Source organism: Puntigrus tetrazona, chromosome 6, assembly GCF_018831695.1.
Source record: "Puntigrus tetrazona isolate hp1 chromosome 6, ASM1883169v1, whole genome shotgun sequence".
NCBI lineage: Eukaryota > Metazoa > Chordata > Actinopteri > Cypriniformes > Cyprinidae > Puntigrus > Puntigrus tetrazona.
In genome coordinates this window covers 621,622-641,347 of record NC_056704.1, presented here as the reverse complement: position 1 = coordinate 641,347, position 19,726 = coordinate 621,622, and the positions used below count along the sequence as shown (strand labels likewise).

Here is a 19,726-nt window from a genome sequence, read left to right as displayed (position 1 = left end):
AATTCCGTCAAATTTCTATAAAAGATGGAAGGTCATATTAGGGAAATCTCAAGTTGCATCAAAAATGATGCAGGGTTGCATAACGCTCTGATGCCGTGATTGTTTGTTACTGGATGTCGCATCGACGGCACAGCCAACAAACAAAGACTTCTTGCATGCATTTCCCATTCAGTTATTTGTCTGGTTTTACTCGAGCTGCAAATTGCAGCACTAAAATGCTCCTTTATGTAATACGTGAAAGAGGAATAGAAAAGTGTGTGCCATTCTCAGCCTCTCAGGGGCAATTACTGTGCCAGTGAAATACCAGCTGTCATGCTGCTGTTATGAAGGCAGGGAACACATAAAAGCAGCACCATTAGGAGACCAATAGAATACCACACACGCACACACTTCAGAGTGCTCATATGACTTCACCAATCTGGTTTTCTCTCACTCATATCTGCTCAGACAGACTTCAGACTGCTGTCTTAGTCCAGATTTGAGTTTGAAGATTTGTATACGTTCCATTCAGAGAGCGTTAAAGCGCGTGAGACGAGGATTTAAATTGCATTTAGGTATATTATCACTTCATACTTCTCTGGTGAGTTTGGCCTGTGTGTAGAAATTCCATTAAAACACTATACTGCTCTGAAATATTACATATTACACATCTAAAATACAACACACTTCGAAATTAGCATTAACTCATCATGAACAACCAGACACTTTTCTTTTCATTACATACATAAGTAAACTTTTTGATTGTAATCGTTTTATTGAGCCTTTTTGCTAACTCGGGTGCATTCACATTTATTTGAATGCCGATTGATGCACACTGTCCATTTTTACGTTAATAAATGTATCAAAAAAGCATTCGAGCTCTAACACCGAAAGCCTGATATAGCTCCTCTTATAAGTCAAGATAAAAGTATCCGCTAAAGGCACGAAACATACTTTAACGAGCATATTTATGTGATTACAATCGGAGTTCAGCCTCAAGCGGAGAACAGGAGCGAGCGTCTCGGGCTTCACCTCACTCTCTGGTTCTGTCGTATGTGCATCTGTTTTTGCTGCTCGTTTGTGAGCGGTGAGCGTCCGGGGTCTTGGCATCTCACAGCTGGCACTTCTGAACAGACACACACACACACACACACACACACACACGCTCTAGAGATGCCATCGCTCAACGTGAAACAGTGTAATGAAATCCCATCTGCTGCAGCTCTCGAACACGGCAGCCAGAGATAAGGCATGCGTTTAGTGTGTGTTTGTGAGCAAGATCAGACTCTGAGACAATAAGTGAAGACTGTAACACTGATCTTGATACACAAACCTCAGAGTTGCATGGTGCGCAGTGATGCAGAACATGTTAAAAGGATTTTATTGTGCATTTTGGGAGACATAACAAATGAGTAGGAAAATAAATGATATCAGTATTTTTTTCAGCATGCTGTCCTCACAGAAACACATTATTATGTAAATTGGTCACAGTGTATAGATACACTGTGCTTAATGGGAGAACCAGTTTAGGAAATTTTTTACACACATAAAACAAAACTGTGTATGAAATAATTTTGTTATATATTTTATAACATAGTTAAGAACCAGCCTTAAACAAAGTTTGCAATAAAAAATCCTGAAGCCTAAAAATTGATTAGTGATTTAAAAGAAAATCCCATTGTTTTTTTTTTCCATGTTGATGTCAAAAAAGAAAAAAAAGCCACCTCTATAGAGGACATATAATAAAATATTAATCATTTTTTTTTATTAATAATTTTTTTATTTACTATTTTTTGTTATATTTTTTCTTATGGTCTGAACAATGTAATGACATGAAAAAATGCTCAATTCAAAGTTTTTGTATGTACTTATTGGTATGTATTTTGTCTCAATGAGACCAGGTAGAATTTTACATACTATATTTACTTGTAGTATTTTGTCTCGTTTTCCAGTGGAAATATCTAAATATTCTTGCTTCACATTTAGTAGAATAAAAAGATCAATATTTATGTCCAAAAAAACCAATCTAAAATCTAAAAAATCATTTACAATCTGTCTTTTTAAATTTTTTTTTTTTTTTTTTTTTCTCTCAAGGTTGTTGCTTTCTTGGTCTATTATTACTGAGCAGCAGCATGCGCCTGGACCTTTTCATTACCATATAAATCACTAACTCATTAACACAGCAAGCCAATCAATTATCCTGTTGATCAATTAAGCGCTGAGGCCAAAGAAAAACCTCAAAACAGCCAACGCTGATATCCAGGGCCATTCAGAATCCAGTCTAAAGACAGGCTTTAAGAAAATCTATATTCTCTACTTCAGCTTTGAGTCATGTTCAGATTATACGTGTGGAAGAATGAAGAAGTTTGACTGCATTTAACGGCACCTTCAAGGTTGGCGGCTGCTAAAGTGCTGGCCTTGCCCTTCACCGCAAGAGAGACATTTAAATCCTCCAGACTATATCTGCGATAAAACACTGCTCTTAAAAGCAAACATCGCTGATTGAAAAGTTCAGAGAGACAGCATGCAATTTTCTAGTGACCTTTAAGGCAACTAAGATCTATTGAAAACCTTTTAGCCAGAAGACTACTGTGTGAATGATTTTATTTAGTATTGAGAGTGCACAATCATTTTCTCTTTTTATTATAGGACGTACAGGACAGGAAGGAAAATGGAGAGAGCAGGGAGTGATTGGCACAGTTTAGGTGATTGGTGCACTATCCACGATGCTATCAGCATAGAAAACAATGCGTTTTTCTATCAGGTGCTCCTTTAATTTGTACTTCATTATATTTTGAGACTGAAACTGAGACATAATTGCAGCCGACTTAATGAAATAATGCAGCGTCTCCCCACTGGAACCATTTTTTTTTAAAATGCATTTACAATACACCAGCAAACAGCGATCATACACTTCATTTACATGTTAAATGTTCTCTGATTCAGAAAAGGCAAAGCTCGCACACGTTCAGTCATCCCTCGGGCTCAGACCTGATCCTGATGTCTGCGAGTCGGTTTGAGAACCGGACACATTAACATTTGTGAGGCCGCTTCAACTATTTTAGCACAAGTTATTCCATTTTCCTCCAGCCTTTCAGCTATGTTTAATATTTATGAATCTGCTGGATATGCTTGGACTGTCTGTGAGATATAAAATACTGCAGTCTGGCTCACTGAAATGCATGCAAAGACCCGTAAAAGCAAGCAATGCATGTGCTCGAATAACAGTATTGCAGTATTTTTTACCAATCATGACCTGGTCTATACGCATATATACATATACAACAGGTATTTATACATTCTTTCTAATGATATAACTCTAGGAATTAATTTATTGCATCTAATGGTGCACTGAAGCATTGCTGGAAGGTTGTATTTACAAGATGCAAAGGTGAAATTATCACGTCCCTCTGGCCAGAGCGCTGTAATAACTGGGCGATAACTGTGTTATTATAGCTGGGCAATAAATGTTAAATCTAGAAAAACTAGAAAGTGACTTTCACCTGGTAGTATGAGCCGTACGCTTCGTGAATCACCTTGATATCGCTCCGCCTAATTGATCGTTCATCAGACCGCACCACGCGCGCCCCTCCTTCGCGTGTTCCTCCGCCGCAGCCGCACGGCAATTAGTGCGCTCCGGTGCGTGACGAGCACAGACACCGACCGACTCTCGGGCGCCGCTTTACCGGCAGGATCTGATGAGCGACAGAGCACAAATGCGCTCGTTTGGAGAGATGCTGTGGATTATACACTCGGTGGGACTTTATGCCCAAATCAGCGCGAATTTGGCGGTGGACAATCACGTATCTGGAAACGGTAGGTGTGTGCGAGGAACGGAAACAAGCGGAACGGCACTTAGTTGAGTGTGATGGGATGCGTCTCGAGCTTTTCTGGAGCATCATATATGAACTGATTCAGATCACCCAAAAACCCTGCCTGGGTAGGAAACTCAATAAGTTTTCATCTCTCTCTCTCTCTCTCTCTCTCTCTCTCTCTCTCTTTGATTTTGATTGAGTCCGAAACCATTATCTTAAAGTGATGTTTTTAAAAGTTAGGCTGCACTTGGAAAATAATCACAAGCGTACTAAGGGAGGAAAGGTTCATATAACTGTGATAACAGAAATAGCGTTTTAAAGATACAATATTGTGAATAGCCTGCAACCTACTACGGGGCAAGTTGTCACATTACATAAATTGTCAGAGTATGTCTTTCCATAATTTTGGTTAAAATGTTAAGTTAAAATGACATTTACACACACACACACACACACACACACACACACACACACACACATATATATATGTGTGTGTGTATGTGATATATATGTCACCTAGTTAACAAGGTTTTTTATATACTTTTTTTTTCTTGCAGTTTCATGAATTTTTTGCATTTCTCTTCTTTTTTTAAGGAATCCCCAGGGATTAGAAAAACAAAGTGGAATTTGTGCTAGTTAACAGAACTGCTCATTTTGCTGTAAGTTTTCACTTGTGTTAAAACGGTGGGAGGTTATTTTAATAACTGCGTAAGGGCCTTATCCTGGAAACCTCTTGAACTTTCTCACCCGTTGGTCTGTATATCTTTGCTCCGCCGTGAACTTTCCCTCGGCTCTGCTCTTCTGCGTCGTGTGATTAATGCTCTGTGATTGCTGCAGATTTCTGAGATGCTCTGTGATCGATACGAACGAGCCCGCTGTGAATGAGCTGGGTATCGACTGGTCAGATTAGCACTTCTGTCCTCTCTACTGCAGTCAATTAAATGTTAAAGTTAGTCCTGATATCTTGCATTTTGTGAAGAAACTGTTATATCTGGACAGTCAGAAATATGAGATATAAACCCACCGTTCTGACATTTTGAGTTAATATTTTGCAGCTACGATATTCCCACTTCTTTTCTAAAAATCATGAAAAAGTTCAATGTAGTTAAATCTTTAAAAACATGTTTTCGTTTAGTTAAACGAAGGCAAAAAATGGATAAAAAATCAGCTTTTTGTTGTAGCGATTAGACAAAAATCTCTTCGGACCAAAATAAGTCGATTTATTTAGCATTGGTCATTAATTGGGATGTGAAAGAAAGCGTATGTGCATCTGCTATACGTCTGATGGGAAGAATTTGTCATCTCCTCGTCCGCTGTGCTTTCTCTCGGGTCAGCATGAGCTGGTTTAATAATGTCTGCAGGGGTTTTGTTCAGACAGGGGGGTCCAGCTGGGTTTGACCTCTGCTGTTTGTTTCGGTCTGTATGGAGGTCTTCCTCCAGCTGAGATTAAACCAATCAACCCTTGGGTGAGGTGAGAAGGAACAAACACCACGCTGGTGTCAACATCTCCCTTGTTTCTCGTTCATTAGTTCTCACACACACTCGTTTCCGTCATTCGGTGCTAAACCTGTTGAGAATCGCTGCAGCAGGTATCTCCAGGCAGAGAGGTCTGTTTGGTCATTTAGTGGTGCAGTAAAACGAATGTGTTCAAAATCTGAAATATGTTACCGTACATCCAAAGCTTAATTGTGTTGTATGATGTTATGGTGCCTGGATGGCTTCAAAACATTTGGGAATCTTTTTTAGTTTTATTCAGAGCAAACTGACAAAGACGTGATTTCAGTAAACAAGGCTTTCTCATAACTGTTTAGAGATTGCAATGGTTCGCTGTGAACCCATGAACTACCTTCTATTTGTTTTTTACCTGACATTGAATGAGGTTTATTTTATATAGACATCTTAATGAAGCATTTATATAATAAAAATGAAGGTATTGCGGTTATTAGTGTGCTAACAACAACTATAACGTAATAGAAATCGTATTTAATGAAACTAGATGATTGATTGATTGATTGAATTAGTTAGATGACTCTATTAATAAAACATCGCCGTTGAGTGGTAAAAGGTTTTTTAACGCAACTGAGTTTTAGTTGCATTTACATTATTTTGTCCAGCAGGTATCGCCAATGAAATATTGGTAACCAGTTTCACAAATGTCAAAAACCGTTGCAAAGCCATTCAAAGATTGAGCAGCAAGGCCAGTTGAGTTCCTTAACTCTTTAATCGTGACATGCTCACGAAAGTGCTAAGAAGCAAAGCATTGCACGTATGCATACAAATGCATACAGTGTTTCACGTAGAACAGCGTAGCCTGTAATAAAAGTTTAAAAGGTCATTAATTTGACTGAATTCATCAAAATAGCACAGCCACTGAATGCATAGTTAACTTGATTTGATTGCGCCAGCATGAGATTATGCACATGGAATTATGTTAGTGCATTTCCATGGAAACGCGTCTTGGTGAAGACAAGGATCCTGGGAAATCAGTCAGACGAAGGGTACGGGATGATTTGTAAGGCAGTTCGGCAGCACCTCCAGCTACTGTAGCATGTGGCGGCCGCATAATGCTGCTCATAAAAACAGAAAGTACAAAGAACCGAAAAAGAAAACACTCTGCAGTCCTCGAGGACACCGGAACCTGGAAGAAAGACAGATAGCAACCCAACAAAAGCAACAGTGGAGCAGTGTAGTAGTTAGAAAATCTATTTTGTTTACAATAACTCAATATTATATTTCATATAGTCAATTTTCAAGAGTGAAGAGCTCAGAAAAAAATCCTAAATATACAAAATGTACGATGTACTATATTTTTTTTGCAAACGCGTAGAGAAAATGTGCATTTAGCGGGCACTTTTAAAGCGGTTTACTATAAATGAATACAAGCAGCCGACGGCACACACACGACGCCGGGTTTATTAGAGAGCGGGATCAGGAAACGAGCTGCAACGGAGAAGAAAAAGTGCATTGGAAGTTCGTATTCACACAATGGCCTTTAATACTAGATGACATTTGAGCGATAAAAAGAGCAATCGAAACTCTCGATGTCAATCAGGCGGAGACAGGCCTGCCACAGGTGATCCGTAACACACACAGCTTCGGCAATCAGAGGATGTTAAACAGACTGATGCAAGAGCGAGATGGAGTCTGTGTTACTGCTGGGCAGATCGGCTCTCAGACAATAGCACTGCAGCGCTTTAGACTCTGGATAATTACCTTTGTACCAACCGAACGGAGACTGTGCATATTAATGACCAGGAGAACTGTAGGATGCGCAGACTTTCTCTCTCCGACAAAGAAAACAGATGGTCATGGTGTACATTCTCATTACTGAAACAAAGAGCAGAAATCAGGGAGTAATTACCGAGATGCAGAGGGAAAAGATGTTTATACGGTGTGTGTGTGTGTGTGGAGCTGATTGGATAAATCTCAATATGAAACATGCTGTTTGTTTTTGTACAGACCAAAATTGCACTACAAAAATATTGATAATATATTGATAATTTAATCAGAATATTTCCTGCAATTATTATTGGTGATAACATAAAAAACCACACTTAATTCAGAAAAATAAAGTATTTTATTGTAATACGATGGCATGTTATCAACACGAATACACTGAACAAGGTGTTTTAACGAATTACGTTTTGGTTAAGCAACTGTATTTAAGTATTATATTGCTAAAACAAATATATTGCATAACCTCATTAGCATATTATGGTGTGTTAATACTGTTCGTTAAAGCAGAAACTTGTTTATATGCTGACTCAGAATTTAGATTCAAGTCGGTTTTATTATGCACGATTCTATCCGTTTCTCTGCACATGTAGTGCAATGCAGAACTAAATACAACGCAATGCACGGCAATACATAAACCGTACCGACAGACGAATGGAACCGAATGCAAATGTTTCTGATATGCAGTCAAACATAAAGCATGCAGCAGCCGTGTGGAGTGTGTCCATCCCTGGGGTCTGAGAGCTTTATAAAGTGTGAGCGGCTCAGTGCTTCAGTTCTGCCGGAATTGCATTAGTCTCTTTCAGGCCTGCAATTCAGACAATTACATGCTTATTTCGTGAAAGAGAGAGCGGCTTTTAAAACCCCAGTTTGCGCTCCTCTTGCTTTTTTTATTTGTCATTTTTATCGTTATTCGAACACAAGCAAGATGACTATGATTAGTGTAGGCCTATCAGTGCTGACAGTGGTTCTAACGGGAGAATCTGAAACCAAAGTTGTGCAGTTTGCCCATTTCTCTTTAGTTAAATGAGCGCCGTCGTTCAAGCAGCATTCACTGAATGTCTTTGTGCATCCTTGTTAGGAGTGGAAACGGTATTTTTTTCAGTGCAATCAAATGTCTCTTGGCAGTAAAAATTTTAGTGTTGTCTTTTACCCTTATGAATTGTATCTATAATTGTGTGTTTGATTCAATGTTATTATCGAGATTATTGAGATTTAATCTATATTCAATATCAGTTTTATATATATATATATATATAAATATATATATACAGTATATATATTTATATATATTTATATATATATATATATATATATATATATATATATATATATATATATATATATATATATATATATATATATATTTGTGTGTGTGTATGGCCTGGACAAAACATCTATCTTTTTATATATAAACACCATTTAACAGGCAATAAATGTTCTCAGCTTCTTTTATTGTCCAAACAGATAAATCTCTCGTTTCCAATCTTTCCTTTGTTATTTTTTTATGATATTATTATGTTTTTTCTTCCAAAAACGTAACACTAACGAAACACCAACAACTCCTTTTACTCCTTTTCACCTGGAGTATGTCTACAAGAGTGCTGTCGCTTTATAACGACTTGTTTTCATGTGGTTCTTCGCACAATAGTTCAGAGAGAAATATCGGAAATGAATGAAGAACATTAGTTTGCGGAAGCGGTTTAGGAGAGCATGTTGGTCCCTTCAGGCAATCGGCAGACACGCAGACTCTGTGTGTGTTTTATACCAATGAATTAATTATATTGTTTGTCCTCAGATGTGTCTGCTTAATTATCTCTAGTCCTTTTGCAATTAATTTGTTTTCTTGAGCACAGGACCGGCAGACCTTTAAACGCACACATGACTGAAAGTATCTGCGTGAAGAGATTCATGGAACCGGTTGCTGTTAAGAGCAGGATGACTAGTGCTCGGTAAAACGCATTTAGTATCAGGTGTAGTTTTTAAAAGCTCTCTTTCTCTTCAGCTCTCTTCACCGAGGTTCCTCAGGACGTGGTCTCTCAGGCTGGAGATGATGTGGAGATGGCCTGCTCCTTCAGGGGTGCTAGCTCCTCCTCCGTCTCCTTGGAGATCCAGTGGTGGTACACCAGAAACAGCAGAGACTGGGCGGAGCCACCAGCATGGACAGCCAATCAGGAAAGCCTTGCGACTTATTTTACGCATATGCAGTTTGCTCTATATATATTTAGATGCAAATGAAAAAGACAATTGTTAGGCTTTGAAAACAAAAACAAATCCATCTAGTATAAATTGACGTTGACCCAAAACATACAGCGAACGCAATCCAGGAGTTTTTGAAGATGTGGAATATTATGCAATGGTTGATCGTGACGTCAACATGCATGTCCCTCGCTAAAGACAAAACTAAAGGCAGAAAGAGCCACAAACACACAACAACTGAAGTCAGCTGCAGTAAGGCCTGGTAAAGCATCACATAGGAGGAGAGCCTATTTTTGTTCAACCCCTTAAATCGAACCTAAAACCTGCACTTTTCATCTTTATCGTTTCATTTTATTTCTATTCTGGTGGCATACAGAGCAAAATGATCAAAGCTGTGTCAGTATCTAAATGTATCTGGAGTTGTGCATGCATGCATTTAAACACAGTTTTCATGTAGCATGTGTGTCTACAGGTGGTTTCCGAGGAAAACACACCAAAGGGAGCGACTAAAATAAGTGTGAGTTTTGCATTTTTACATTTCTCCCAATTTAACCAAATATAAGCTCTTGATGGTCAGGTTTACGTATGCATTACGTTCTGATTGTATTCCTTCACATCTCTTAGCAAATTCACATCGGCACATTCTGGCATTTTTCTTGTTCAAATTAGTCACTTTATTATATTCTCTGAATGCATTTTTAGTAATTCTGCAGCAATCAATCATCTTAATTCCTTATTCACAACCAAAAAAGTTTTTGTTTACATAATTTGTGTACTGTGTATATTTATTATGTATTGTGGCGAGCGTCACAATAGGAGGATGATAGACTGAAACATTGCTGGATGCAAGTGCGCACTGCGGAAGACAAAGAAACCCAGCCTGGACATTGCCGCATTTCGTTGTCCAGAATGGCATGCTTCTTTGTGTCACATCTGGTGGTGGGCCATCTTGGGGCGACCAAACACACCTGCGTTTGTTTCCACTGGCTCGGCCTGGATACTGAGGTTAAGCGGTTCCGTCAAGCATGTCCTACCTGCCAGAAAACATCCCCAACGGACCACCCAGTCCACTGATTGCCCTGCCCATCATAGAGGTGCTGTAGAGAGCTCTGTAGCCGAGTCGGCATCCCAGCTGAGATCCCGACCAATCAGGGAACCCCTTTCATGTCCCGGCTAATGGCTGACCTCTGCTGGGTGAAGCTGAGGATCACCGTCAACCATCCCCAGGCCGAACATTTTAACAACCCTGAAACGGATGCTGAGGTGTGTGGTTATGGACAACCACGATTGGGACCTTATGAAGGACCTAGTATCTCCTTGGCCGTAATTTCACCCTGGTGAAGGACCATACACCCCTCCAGTGGATGATTTAGGCCAAGGCCACAAACGCCCTGACAGTATGGTGCGGACCCATTAAAATAAAGTAGCAGACGTTATTAAGCAGACAGTCTACTAATACTCTAATGAGTGCTAGTTGACTTGTAGCTGCAGATTTACTACTAATAGAATGTCTAGAGTTGAGTATCGAAATAGCGTTACCAATATTTTTCTTAAACTGAACTGTCCTATGGTGTGAAAAACCCTGTAACATACAAATAACACGAGAAAGTGTATATTCATTCTTACAAATAGCTTGTTTATCGTCAATGTTAGAGCTTACATTTACGTCACACCATAGGACATATTCATATGTCAAATACCCATATACGTGCATTTGCATTTATGTATACATAACATAACAGTACACGCACATATGTTATGTGAACAAAAACTAATTTTGGATGCAATTACTTATGAGTAATCATTCGACACCACTAATGCATACACATTAATTTTACTGTGAGCGAATCCAAACAGGCTCCTTCTGTAGATGTGCTCCTTTTAATTGATCTACATAAACATGATTGATTCTCTTCATTCCCAAAGGTACAGTAATTAGCTTCAGAGGACTATATGGATGTTCTGTTCGATTATCATGTTTTGCGTTTGTTTTAAGGTGGTAAAAGTGGTTGGCAGCAACATCTCACATAAGCTTCGCCTGTCTAGCGTCAGACCATCAGACGAGGGAACCTACGAGTGTCGAGTCATTGACTTCAGTGAAAGCCGAGTCCAGCGCCACAGAGTCCAGGCTTATCTGCAGGTCCATCCGGACGGCCAGCAGGAACACCGGAGTCCCGTCCACAGCACAGAGGACGAAAAGAAGGCGTCAGAGCGGAGTCCTGAAGATCTACACAAGAGCCATCATAACAGAGAAGAAGAGCAGAGAACGCAGGAAGTGGCCCGTCGGTTTCACGAAGAGGATCCTCATCAGCTCCTTGAGGAGAACAAGACAAGAATGGGAGAGAAACACCCGTCAGAGAGCAGAGATCTGAAAACAGAGTGACTGAAAAGAAGAGGGCCGTCTCGATAAAACTAGAACAGTCCTGAAGTTACGAACGCAAGCTGTCCACATAAGTATACTTAACATTAGTTTTATTGCGAGCTCAAATTGTTCTGATTTGCGCTATAAAAACGAAGATTTAGACAGATGGTTTATTCAAGCTACTTAGAAAGCTTTTGCAATCGAACCTATTTACTTTTGGAACCATTTCTGTTGGCTAGTCTTCTTAAAAACATTAGGCGATCAGCAAAACTTTAGTTTTCTTTGTGTTGGTTTGACTCTTGATTCTTCTCGTCGTGTGGTCATCGAAAGAGAGGACAGGAATTGAATGAATAAAACTGCAGCAGAAACGAGAGGTGATTATTAATGACCGAGAAGAAACGAAGAGGGTGCATTTGGCTGCGCTGCGGGGCGAAAGAGAAATGTTAATTTATTCATTAGAAAGGAAGGACAAACAAGGACTGAATGTAATATATTGTTTATGTCGGTGATGTTTACTGATCTATTCTCCTGCACATTTTATTTGTGAGTTTCATTTGTTAAGTGGTTATCAAAAAATGGATTGTACACAAGATGGTAAACGGCTAGTGTGTGTGTGTGTGTGTGTGTTTTATAAGACTTTGAAATAGAGCTACATTTCTAAATGGGCTTTTCTATTAATGTTGAACAGATATTCTGCCGTTTTCTGATGTTAAAGTGATTTTAATGACGCATCTTCTGTACGTCTGCCTTGTTCTGCTTTAGTGTTCTGTATGGAGGCAAATGCTTCAGTTATGTAACTTTATTGCATTTCTGAAGAAAGTGTCCCTTGTTTCAATTTAAAAAGTCCTATTAAACCCTAATAAAATAATTGCGCACATTCTACATGGAATGAGCAAGGTTGTCATGATTTATTGTTTTGAGCTCAAAAATACGATGCATTCGTCTGTTCGTGATGTGTGCATCTGTTTGGTGTTCAGTCTGTCAAGTCAGGCTTTTAACACGTGTATGATGCAACACTGCCACTCTTAGGCTAAACCTATAATCTTCAAATTCGTATATGCGCAATCCTTTTTCTGAAAACTCGTTCAGTTCACATATATTAGCAACGTAAACGTCCCAATTTAAAAATAATATATAATATAAAACTAATGCAACGTGTTCAAACTCGTGCATTGGTTTTCGCAGACTGAAGAAAACGACATAAATATATATGTTTGGGGGTCTGTTTTAGGGCAAGTAGCCGGTGTGTGTGTGTGTGTGTGTGTGTGTGTGTGTGTGTGTGTGTGTGTGTGTGTGAGTGTGGAATGAATCTGGTTATGCCACGAATATTATTACTGTGTTTGAGGGAGTTAATGGAGTTTTTTTTAAACAAAGGACAAAACTAGCATGCGAGTTGCTAATGTTGGATTAAGGCATTTCCTCCCTTCGACCGACAGAGGTCAGTGTTCACGCTAAATAAAGTTCAACTGGAAAACATAATTTCACCATAAAGCTAAAATCCTGTCAGTTATTCTCCATCACTTATTTTGAAACTCCGATACCAAAAAAACACAATGTACACCAATGAAAATTGATTTGTTTAACAGAGAACATTTTTATATAAATAGCCTAGACTGTATTTTTTTCTGCGTCTAGCAAAACTATTTCCTGTTCAGTGACATACAGACCTATAAAATACAAACACCGTGATATATTGTGAACACTTATTAAACACTCATCGAGTAAAAAGAATGAGTGTAGTTTCTATGAAAGCTAAATAAAGCTTGCAGGAGTACAGTTTACAAAGTGATGCTATACAAAATACATAAAATAACTGGGGGAAAAGAAAAACGTGACTACGCTTCACTACGGAAAAACTCATAAATCCTGCACACGATTTAATAAAACGCGCGCTAGACTAACATTGCTTCATTTGCTAAATCATTAGCACAATTTGTTAATTTGTAAAGCCATTCCAGTAGGATCGTAAAAGTACATTTCCCTTGTAAGAGACTTTTTTTAAAAAGTGTCAATAAATAGCCTCCATTTTTCAGAGTGAAGGTCACAGGTCAAACTCAGTTTAATTCACACATGTCTGTATTAATGGCAGTCGGGCCTGGGGTGATTTGGGGCCCAAAACGAAGAAATGCATTTTTAATTTGTGATCACAATCGATGAATCAGTCAGTTTTTACGTCATGTGCAGGGCTCATACTGTACAGACATCTGCCTTTACTCCTCAAGTGCTCCTGAAGACATCGATTAGCGGGATCAGGAGACTTTTAGGAGCTCAGTTTGATATCTCTTTGAGATCAGAGCCGCCAGAAGAAAGACTACGATGTGTTTAGGGTGTGATCGAGAGGAATTCTGTTGAGAAATCTAACACACTCACTTTATCATCGTGTTTTCACTTGAATATCTCCCGTCTAAATCCCACTTACACGTGTGGGTAGGTGATGAAGTATAATTAATTGTAAAATAAATAACGTGACACGACTCTCATCTATCTGCTATATTAAGAAATACAGAAAAGCTTTATGGTAAACGCTTTACCCCTCGTGAACAGTAAATGATGCCAAATGTCTGATTTGACTACAGTAAATGTTTGTGTGCTCTAGCAACGGTGTTTGGGAAAGTAACTGCTTCCTGTGCACTGCCTGCGCACTTCCTGTCTTGGCAAACGTGCTTAGTCTGCTAATGTTTGTGCGGATAACAACATTCTGGACATCATTTGAAGTAAATCAAAGGCGCGGGAAACTAAAAGAGATGCTGTGGATGTTTGGCACGGGGTTTTTACGTCTAGAAAAATTAATACGGCACTTGCTTAATAATATCGTTATACATTTTCACGATTAACGCGGGCAAAGTGATGTAGCTTTTGAGAGTCGATTTGGCTGCTTCGTTTGAAAAAAAGTCCATTTTCACTTCAAATTTGATTTATTCCTTTTAAAATGAACACTCCAGTCAAGATGGTAGCGTAAATGATTTTTAATGAAAAAGCCGCAGCTGAATATAAAGACATATGAAGCAAAAACATGAAAAACTGCATATAAAATACTCTCCTCCACGCTTTTTTCTCCATCTTTTTGTTTTTACAGCATATTACCCACAGTGCAACGCGGCTCCAAACACATCCAGGAATTTCCCCCCGTTCTCAAAACTTCTTATCGCATGCTTTCCATATTGCGATGGAGCCCAGCTTGGCTTTTCCCATTGGTAGAAAAATACAGTATATAAAAGATAACGTATATGAAAGAGTACGTGGAGAACCCGACGACCGGCAGGCCGCTCTCTCATTTCCCGATGATAACGTTCTTGTATCCTCGAACGTGGCCCAGCTTGTCGCTGTCAAAATCCACCACGAGTTTGCGCAGGCCGGACTGAGTGGGAGTGAAGTAGATTTTGACTTTGGCCTCCTGCCCGGGTTCGATGGCTGACTCCAGTCTGAGACGGATAAATATTTACCCGTTAGACATCGCACGGATTCCACTTTTTTTTCATATTGCTCGTCTGAATAGCGTTTAAATCAAACATAAGCTAGCGGACGCTTGAAAAGAACAGTATCCTTATTGTTTAATGTGGGAATATTAAAACAGAAAGGGTATGACGATGATATATGTTAATATACTTATGTGTTTAAACTGCAGTTTATGCTTATTTCATGGGATCTTTTTAACGGATGTAAGATGCATGAGCATGACTTTTTCACATGAAGTAAATTCATGTTTAATTCAATCTGTTACTTTGTAATTATTTGTCAAATTTATCCACAGAAAGTGTTTGTAGATAATTAGCAGTATTATAAACTAGATAATTAGCAGTATTAAACTAATCCTAACCTTAACCTTAACCTAGTTGCATTATATTAAAATCTTATATAAATAATCTAATAATAATATAAAAACATTATATTTAACATATTATTATTATTATTATATATAATGCATGATTACCTCTAAAAAAAAATTAATTACACAAGATAACACTTATTATAAAATGCCACTAATCCTAACTATATAATAAATTAATATGAATATTTGTAGAAATTAAATGTGTATCTACACTATCAAAGACACCTTAAAATAAAGTGTAAACTTAATATTAAAATTATAATATATATATAAGCCTAGTCTTAGACTGAATGTAAATCTGAGCTGAAATATTCTATAATTAGACTAAACCTTGTCTGTGAAACAGGGCCTTAAAAAGTTATATGTATTAACTCTGAACCTAACCCTATTGACCTTAAGCCATGTAGTTACCTTATTACTGTTATGTCTGCGGCTAAGAGCACATACCGTGTGCAGATTCAAGTGCATTTAATGAACTGCGTGTGCATATGGCGCTTGAGCAGAGCATGTTTTTTCAGGCGACGTCTCAGGAGACGCACGCAAACGTGTCCTTTCTACAGCTTTCGAGTGCTTACTTCTGCGCGATGCAGCTGCCGCCGGTGAGGTTGGCTCCCTCGATGGTGAAGCAGCAGCCTTGTAAGGGCTCCGGCAGCGGGTTCTGCAGGACGAGCTCCGCCGCCAGCTTACGCTTCTCCTTGGGTTCTCCCAGAATCTGGAAGCACACGCATGCGTCACGTCCCCGTCGGATCGCCGCGAAAGTGGCTGTGCCGAATGAGCTCTTACCCTGATTTTGATCTCGGGGTCTTCCAGCACGACGTCTCGCATGGCCATGACGGCTTCCTTTGTGCTGTAGTCGATCAGCAGAGCGCCCAGACGGATGAGATTGTCCTCCGTTAGATTATTACAGTATTTGCTGTAGTTCAGCTTCAGAGGAACCTTCCTCTCTGGAGCAAACACAGTGAAGACAGTTTATGACAAAGCATCTGCTAATCTGAGCATCAGTTATGTTGTCTAATTATATTATTAGATGTATTAAAAGGCTAATAATAATAATAATATATTTTTATCATAAAAATGTTGTTATTAACTATTACTAATTATAAATAAATAAATAACATTAAATGGGTAAATTTATTCACAAAAATAATAATAACAATTAAATTGTAATTAGCAATAGTAATAATAATAGTAAAATCATTTAAATTAAATGGCATGTGTGTTATATAGGTTTAGCTCAAAATATAATAATAAATTCTATAATAAGAAGAATTATAATAATAATAAATTAAAATAAAAATATGATTATTAAATACTAATTATTTATAAATAATATTAAACTGTATATATATATATATATATATATATATATATATATATATATATATATATATATATATATATATATATATATATATATAAAAGTTTAATATAAAAATAAAAATATAATTATTAATTGTTAATTTATATATATATATATATATATATATATATATATATATATATATATATATATATATATATATATATATAACAATTAATAACAATTTTATTAGTTTTATATATATATATATATATATATATATATATAATATATTACTACTACTCATTTTAATTTGATATATGTTTTTTTAAATAACGTTGGCATTGCTAATAAGGCATTGGTAGTCTAGGCCATGCATTAGAATGACTCTACTGAGGCTAAAAATGTGCATACTTGGCCAACGCATTGCTAGCACGCAGTCTTTGTTTCACACACAACGGTTAAAGCAACTTAAGGACGCCGCAAGTGTTTTGATCAAACCTCCCAGGACCCTCACCCGCTCCAGGAGCCAGCTCCACATTCAGCAGGTCTTTAAACCCACACTCGCGGCCGACGACGCCGCTATACGACACGGCCCGGGACGCAAACACCAGGCGGCACTTCTTATTCTCCTCGGTGTTGTTGCTCGCTACAGCAAACACGTCGAAGTCGCAGCCCTTCCTGACGTCCGCCGACAGCTTGATGGTGATCTTCAGCCCGGGGTCGCCTCTCTGCTGAAGCAGCTTGTTCTGGTGGTTTGCTTTCTGGAAAACCCGCCTCTCCTCGGCAGAGCCTGCGAGGGGCCATCGAGAAAGCAACCTCAAAGTCGGCCTGGAGAAGGACGTAGCACGTGTTATTAGAGTGTTATTACCTTCGGGATACTTGTACAGGTGCGTGACGTCTTCTCTCTCGTCCCGGCCGACGCTCTTGGTGCTGATCTTCTGCCCTACTTTTTGGTCGTTCACGATCTTCTTTGTGCTCCCGTCGCTGTATTTCAGGGTGTACACCAAGTCTGCGTTCACCTCCGCGAACACAAACGGAGCGTCGTATTTGAGGGTGAGCTCGCCCTCTTTTATCGCCCGCACAGGAACCGGCCCGCAGCAGAACACGCCTGACACGGAAACAAAGAGCTCGGGGCTTTATATCTGTTCACGTATAAATCAGACTTTGATCAGGTTATTCAACTCATTTGCTGATTCTCTGCTGCCTTTATGATTATTTTAGATCTTCTGGGTTTTGCTTACCTGGGCTTTGCCATGCGGGTGAATAAATCAGAACACACTTACTAGAAATTATTTTTTACTATAAAAAAAAAAAAATGTAATACATTTTTTTACTATATTATACTAAAATTTAATTTAGTATAAATTTAATAATTTTTTTTTTTACTATATTTTACAAAAATTTTATTTAGTATAAATGTAATACATTTTTACTATATTATACTAAAATTTAATTTTGTGTAAATTTAATAAATTTTTACTATATTATACTAAAATTTAATTTAGTATAAATTTTATACATTTTTTACTATATTATACTAAAATTTAATTTAGTATAAATTTTATAAATTTTTACTATATTATATATAGTATAATATAATATATACAAATATCGTAACATTCTGAAAATCAAGATACATTTAAATTGAAAAGCAAAATTCAAGAAATATACTTTTGTTTTCTGAAAAATTTTTTTTTTTTTTGCTTAGAACAAAATATGAGATTTTTTTTTATTATTTAAAATATTTTTTTTTTCATTTCTACTTGAAAACAGACAAAGTAATAAATAGTTATTATAGCAAAAAATTGTTTGAACTAAATTCAATTTCTAAGAGTAGAAATAAAATAAAAAGGGACCAAAAATAAATAAATAAAAAAATAAAATGTCCCAAGGTTCTTAAAAATGATTTTCCTGTTTTTTTCCCTCTGGATCACTCTATAAATAAACATAAAAAAGGTATATTATGGGGGACAACATAACATATGCTGATAATGCTGTATAACTATAATATGCTGTCTTAAAAACACACGCACACACAATAATTTCGTGCTAAAATATCACTGGTAAGAGAAAAAAAATTGCATTTCAAATCCCTTCAAGTTTAGGCCGTTTGATTGGCTGTTTGTCAGAAGCCCACCTTCGCTCTTCTCCTGTGGCGTTGGGTCACTCGCCTGCCAGCCGTCAAACCCCGGAGGCAGATCGGCTCGCGTCATCCAGCTCTCCACCCAGCAGTGGTAGTTCCTGCAGCGGAAAAACCCTCCTCAGTGTCCAGTACAATCACCGTGTGAGTTACGCCTCAAATGAGTCCCAAGATGTTGGTTCTGAACGAAAATGCTAAATCATTTTCCACCAGTAGGTGCCGCTTTTGGAGCGCTAAAAGCTCACAAACACCGTTTTAAATAAAATCAACCAATCACAGGAAAGTTGAACAAAGGGAGTTGAACAAAGAAGGTAAAAATAAATGCATAATATAAGAAAATAAACCTCGAGTCCCAAGCCGTTTTACGTTGTCGTTAGTAAGAAACATTAGCATAATGCACGCCTACTTGTTGTAGCATTGGTCTGAATGAATGTTTGCCGCTAGGTGTCACTTTTGGAGAAAAATAGCGTGTTCACAAAGAAACACTGCTTTATCAGAAATTGCAGGCGAGATGAAATAAAAACGAGATCAAACGACCAATCAGCGCAGATTAGCGTCAAGCAAAGGAGGTGTTTGGAAAAATTAATCGCTGAACGAATCGTTTGAGAGTCTTTGAGCAAGCTGAAAAGAAGGGTTTTTTGAGTTGCTGAGGACTCCCAAAACCTAAACATGAACCTTTCGTAACCTTTAACAGGAGCACGTCTGGATGAGAGACGTGGTTCTTCATACCATATCATGTCTCTGGTGCTGCTGTCTGTTTCACCTTTCTCGTTCAGATAGCGCTCGATCACAAGGTTGCTGTTGGTATCATGGGCAGAATAGTAGTTTGTTACCACCCTGCATGGGATTCCCAGAGCACGAGACA

The 19,726-nt window shown here is 38.1% G+C and overlaps 2 protein-coding genes across 3 annotated transcripts in view; one reads left to right on the top strand and one right to left on the bottom strand.

Annotated features, from left to right (window-relative positions):
• Nucleotides 1–3,587: 3,587 nt before the first annotated feature.
• vstm2l (V-set and transmembrane domain containing 2 like) lies at nucleotides 3,588–12,471 on the top strand. Of its 2 annotated transcripts, none has more exons than XM_043241206.1 (4): nucleotides 3,588–3,919; nucleotides 9,034–9,203; nucleotides 9,700–9,744; nucleotides 11,224–12,471. In XM_043241206.1, the coding sequence occupies exons 1-4, from the start codon at nucleotides 3,745–3,747 to the stop codon at nucleotides 11,608–11,610; spliced, it is 777 nt and encodes a 258-aa protein (XP_043097141.1). In that variant the 5' UTR covers nucleotides 3,588–3,744; the 3' UTR covers nucleotides 11,611–12,471. The 2 variants fall into 2 exon arrangements, with proteins under 2 accessions (XP_043097141.1, XP_043097142.1); XM_043241207.1 differs by having other exon boundaries at nucleotides 3,592–3,795.
• A 2,069-nt stretch (nucleotides 12,472–14,540) lies between these two features.
• Nucleotides 14,541–19,726, bottom strand: part of tgm2b (transglutaminase 2b) — a 13,215-nt gene continuing 8,029 nt past the window's right edge. Inside the window, exons 7-13 of the mRNA XM_043242549.1 lie at nucleotides 19,591–19,726; nucleotides 18,859–18,962; nucleotides 17,590–17,829; nucleotides 17,236–17,511; nucleotides 16,202–16,362; nucleotides 15,994–16,130; nucleotides 14,541–15,011 (exon numbers count right to left, since the gene is read on the bottom strand). Coding sequence (XP_043098484.1) covers nucleotides 14,861–15,011; nucleotides 15,994–16,130; nucleotides 16,202–16,362; nucleotides 17,236–17,511; nucleotides 17,590–17,829; nucleotides 18,859–18,962; nucleotides 19,591–19,726 — 1,205 coding nt within the window. The 3' untranslated portion in view covers nucleotides 14,541–14,860. The remainder of the gene's footprint in view (nucleotides 15,012–15,993; nucleotides 16,131–16,201; nucleotides 16,363–17,235; nucleotides 17,512–17,589; nucleotides 17,830–18,858; nucleotides 18,963–19,590) is intronic.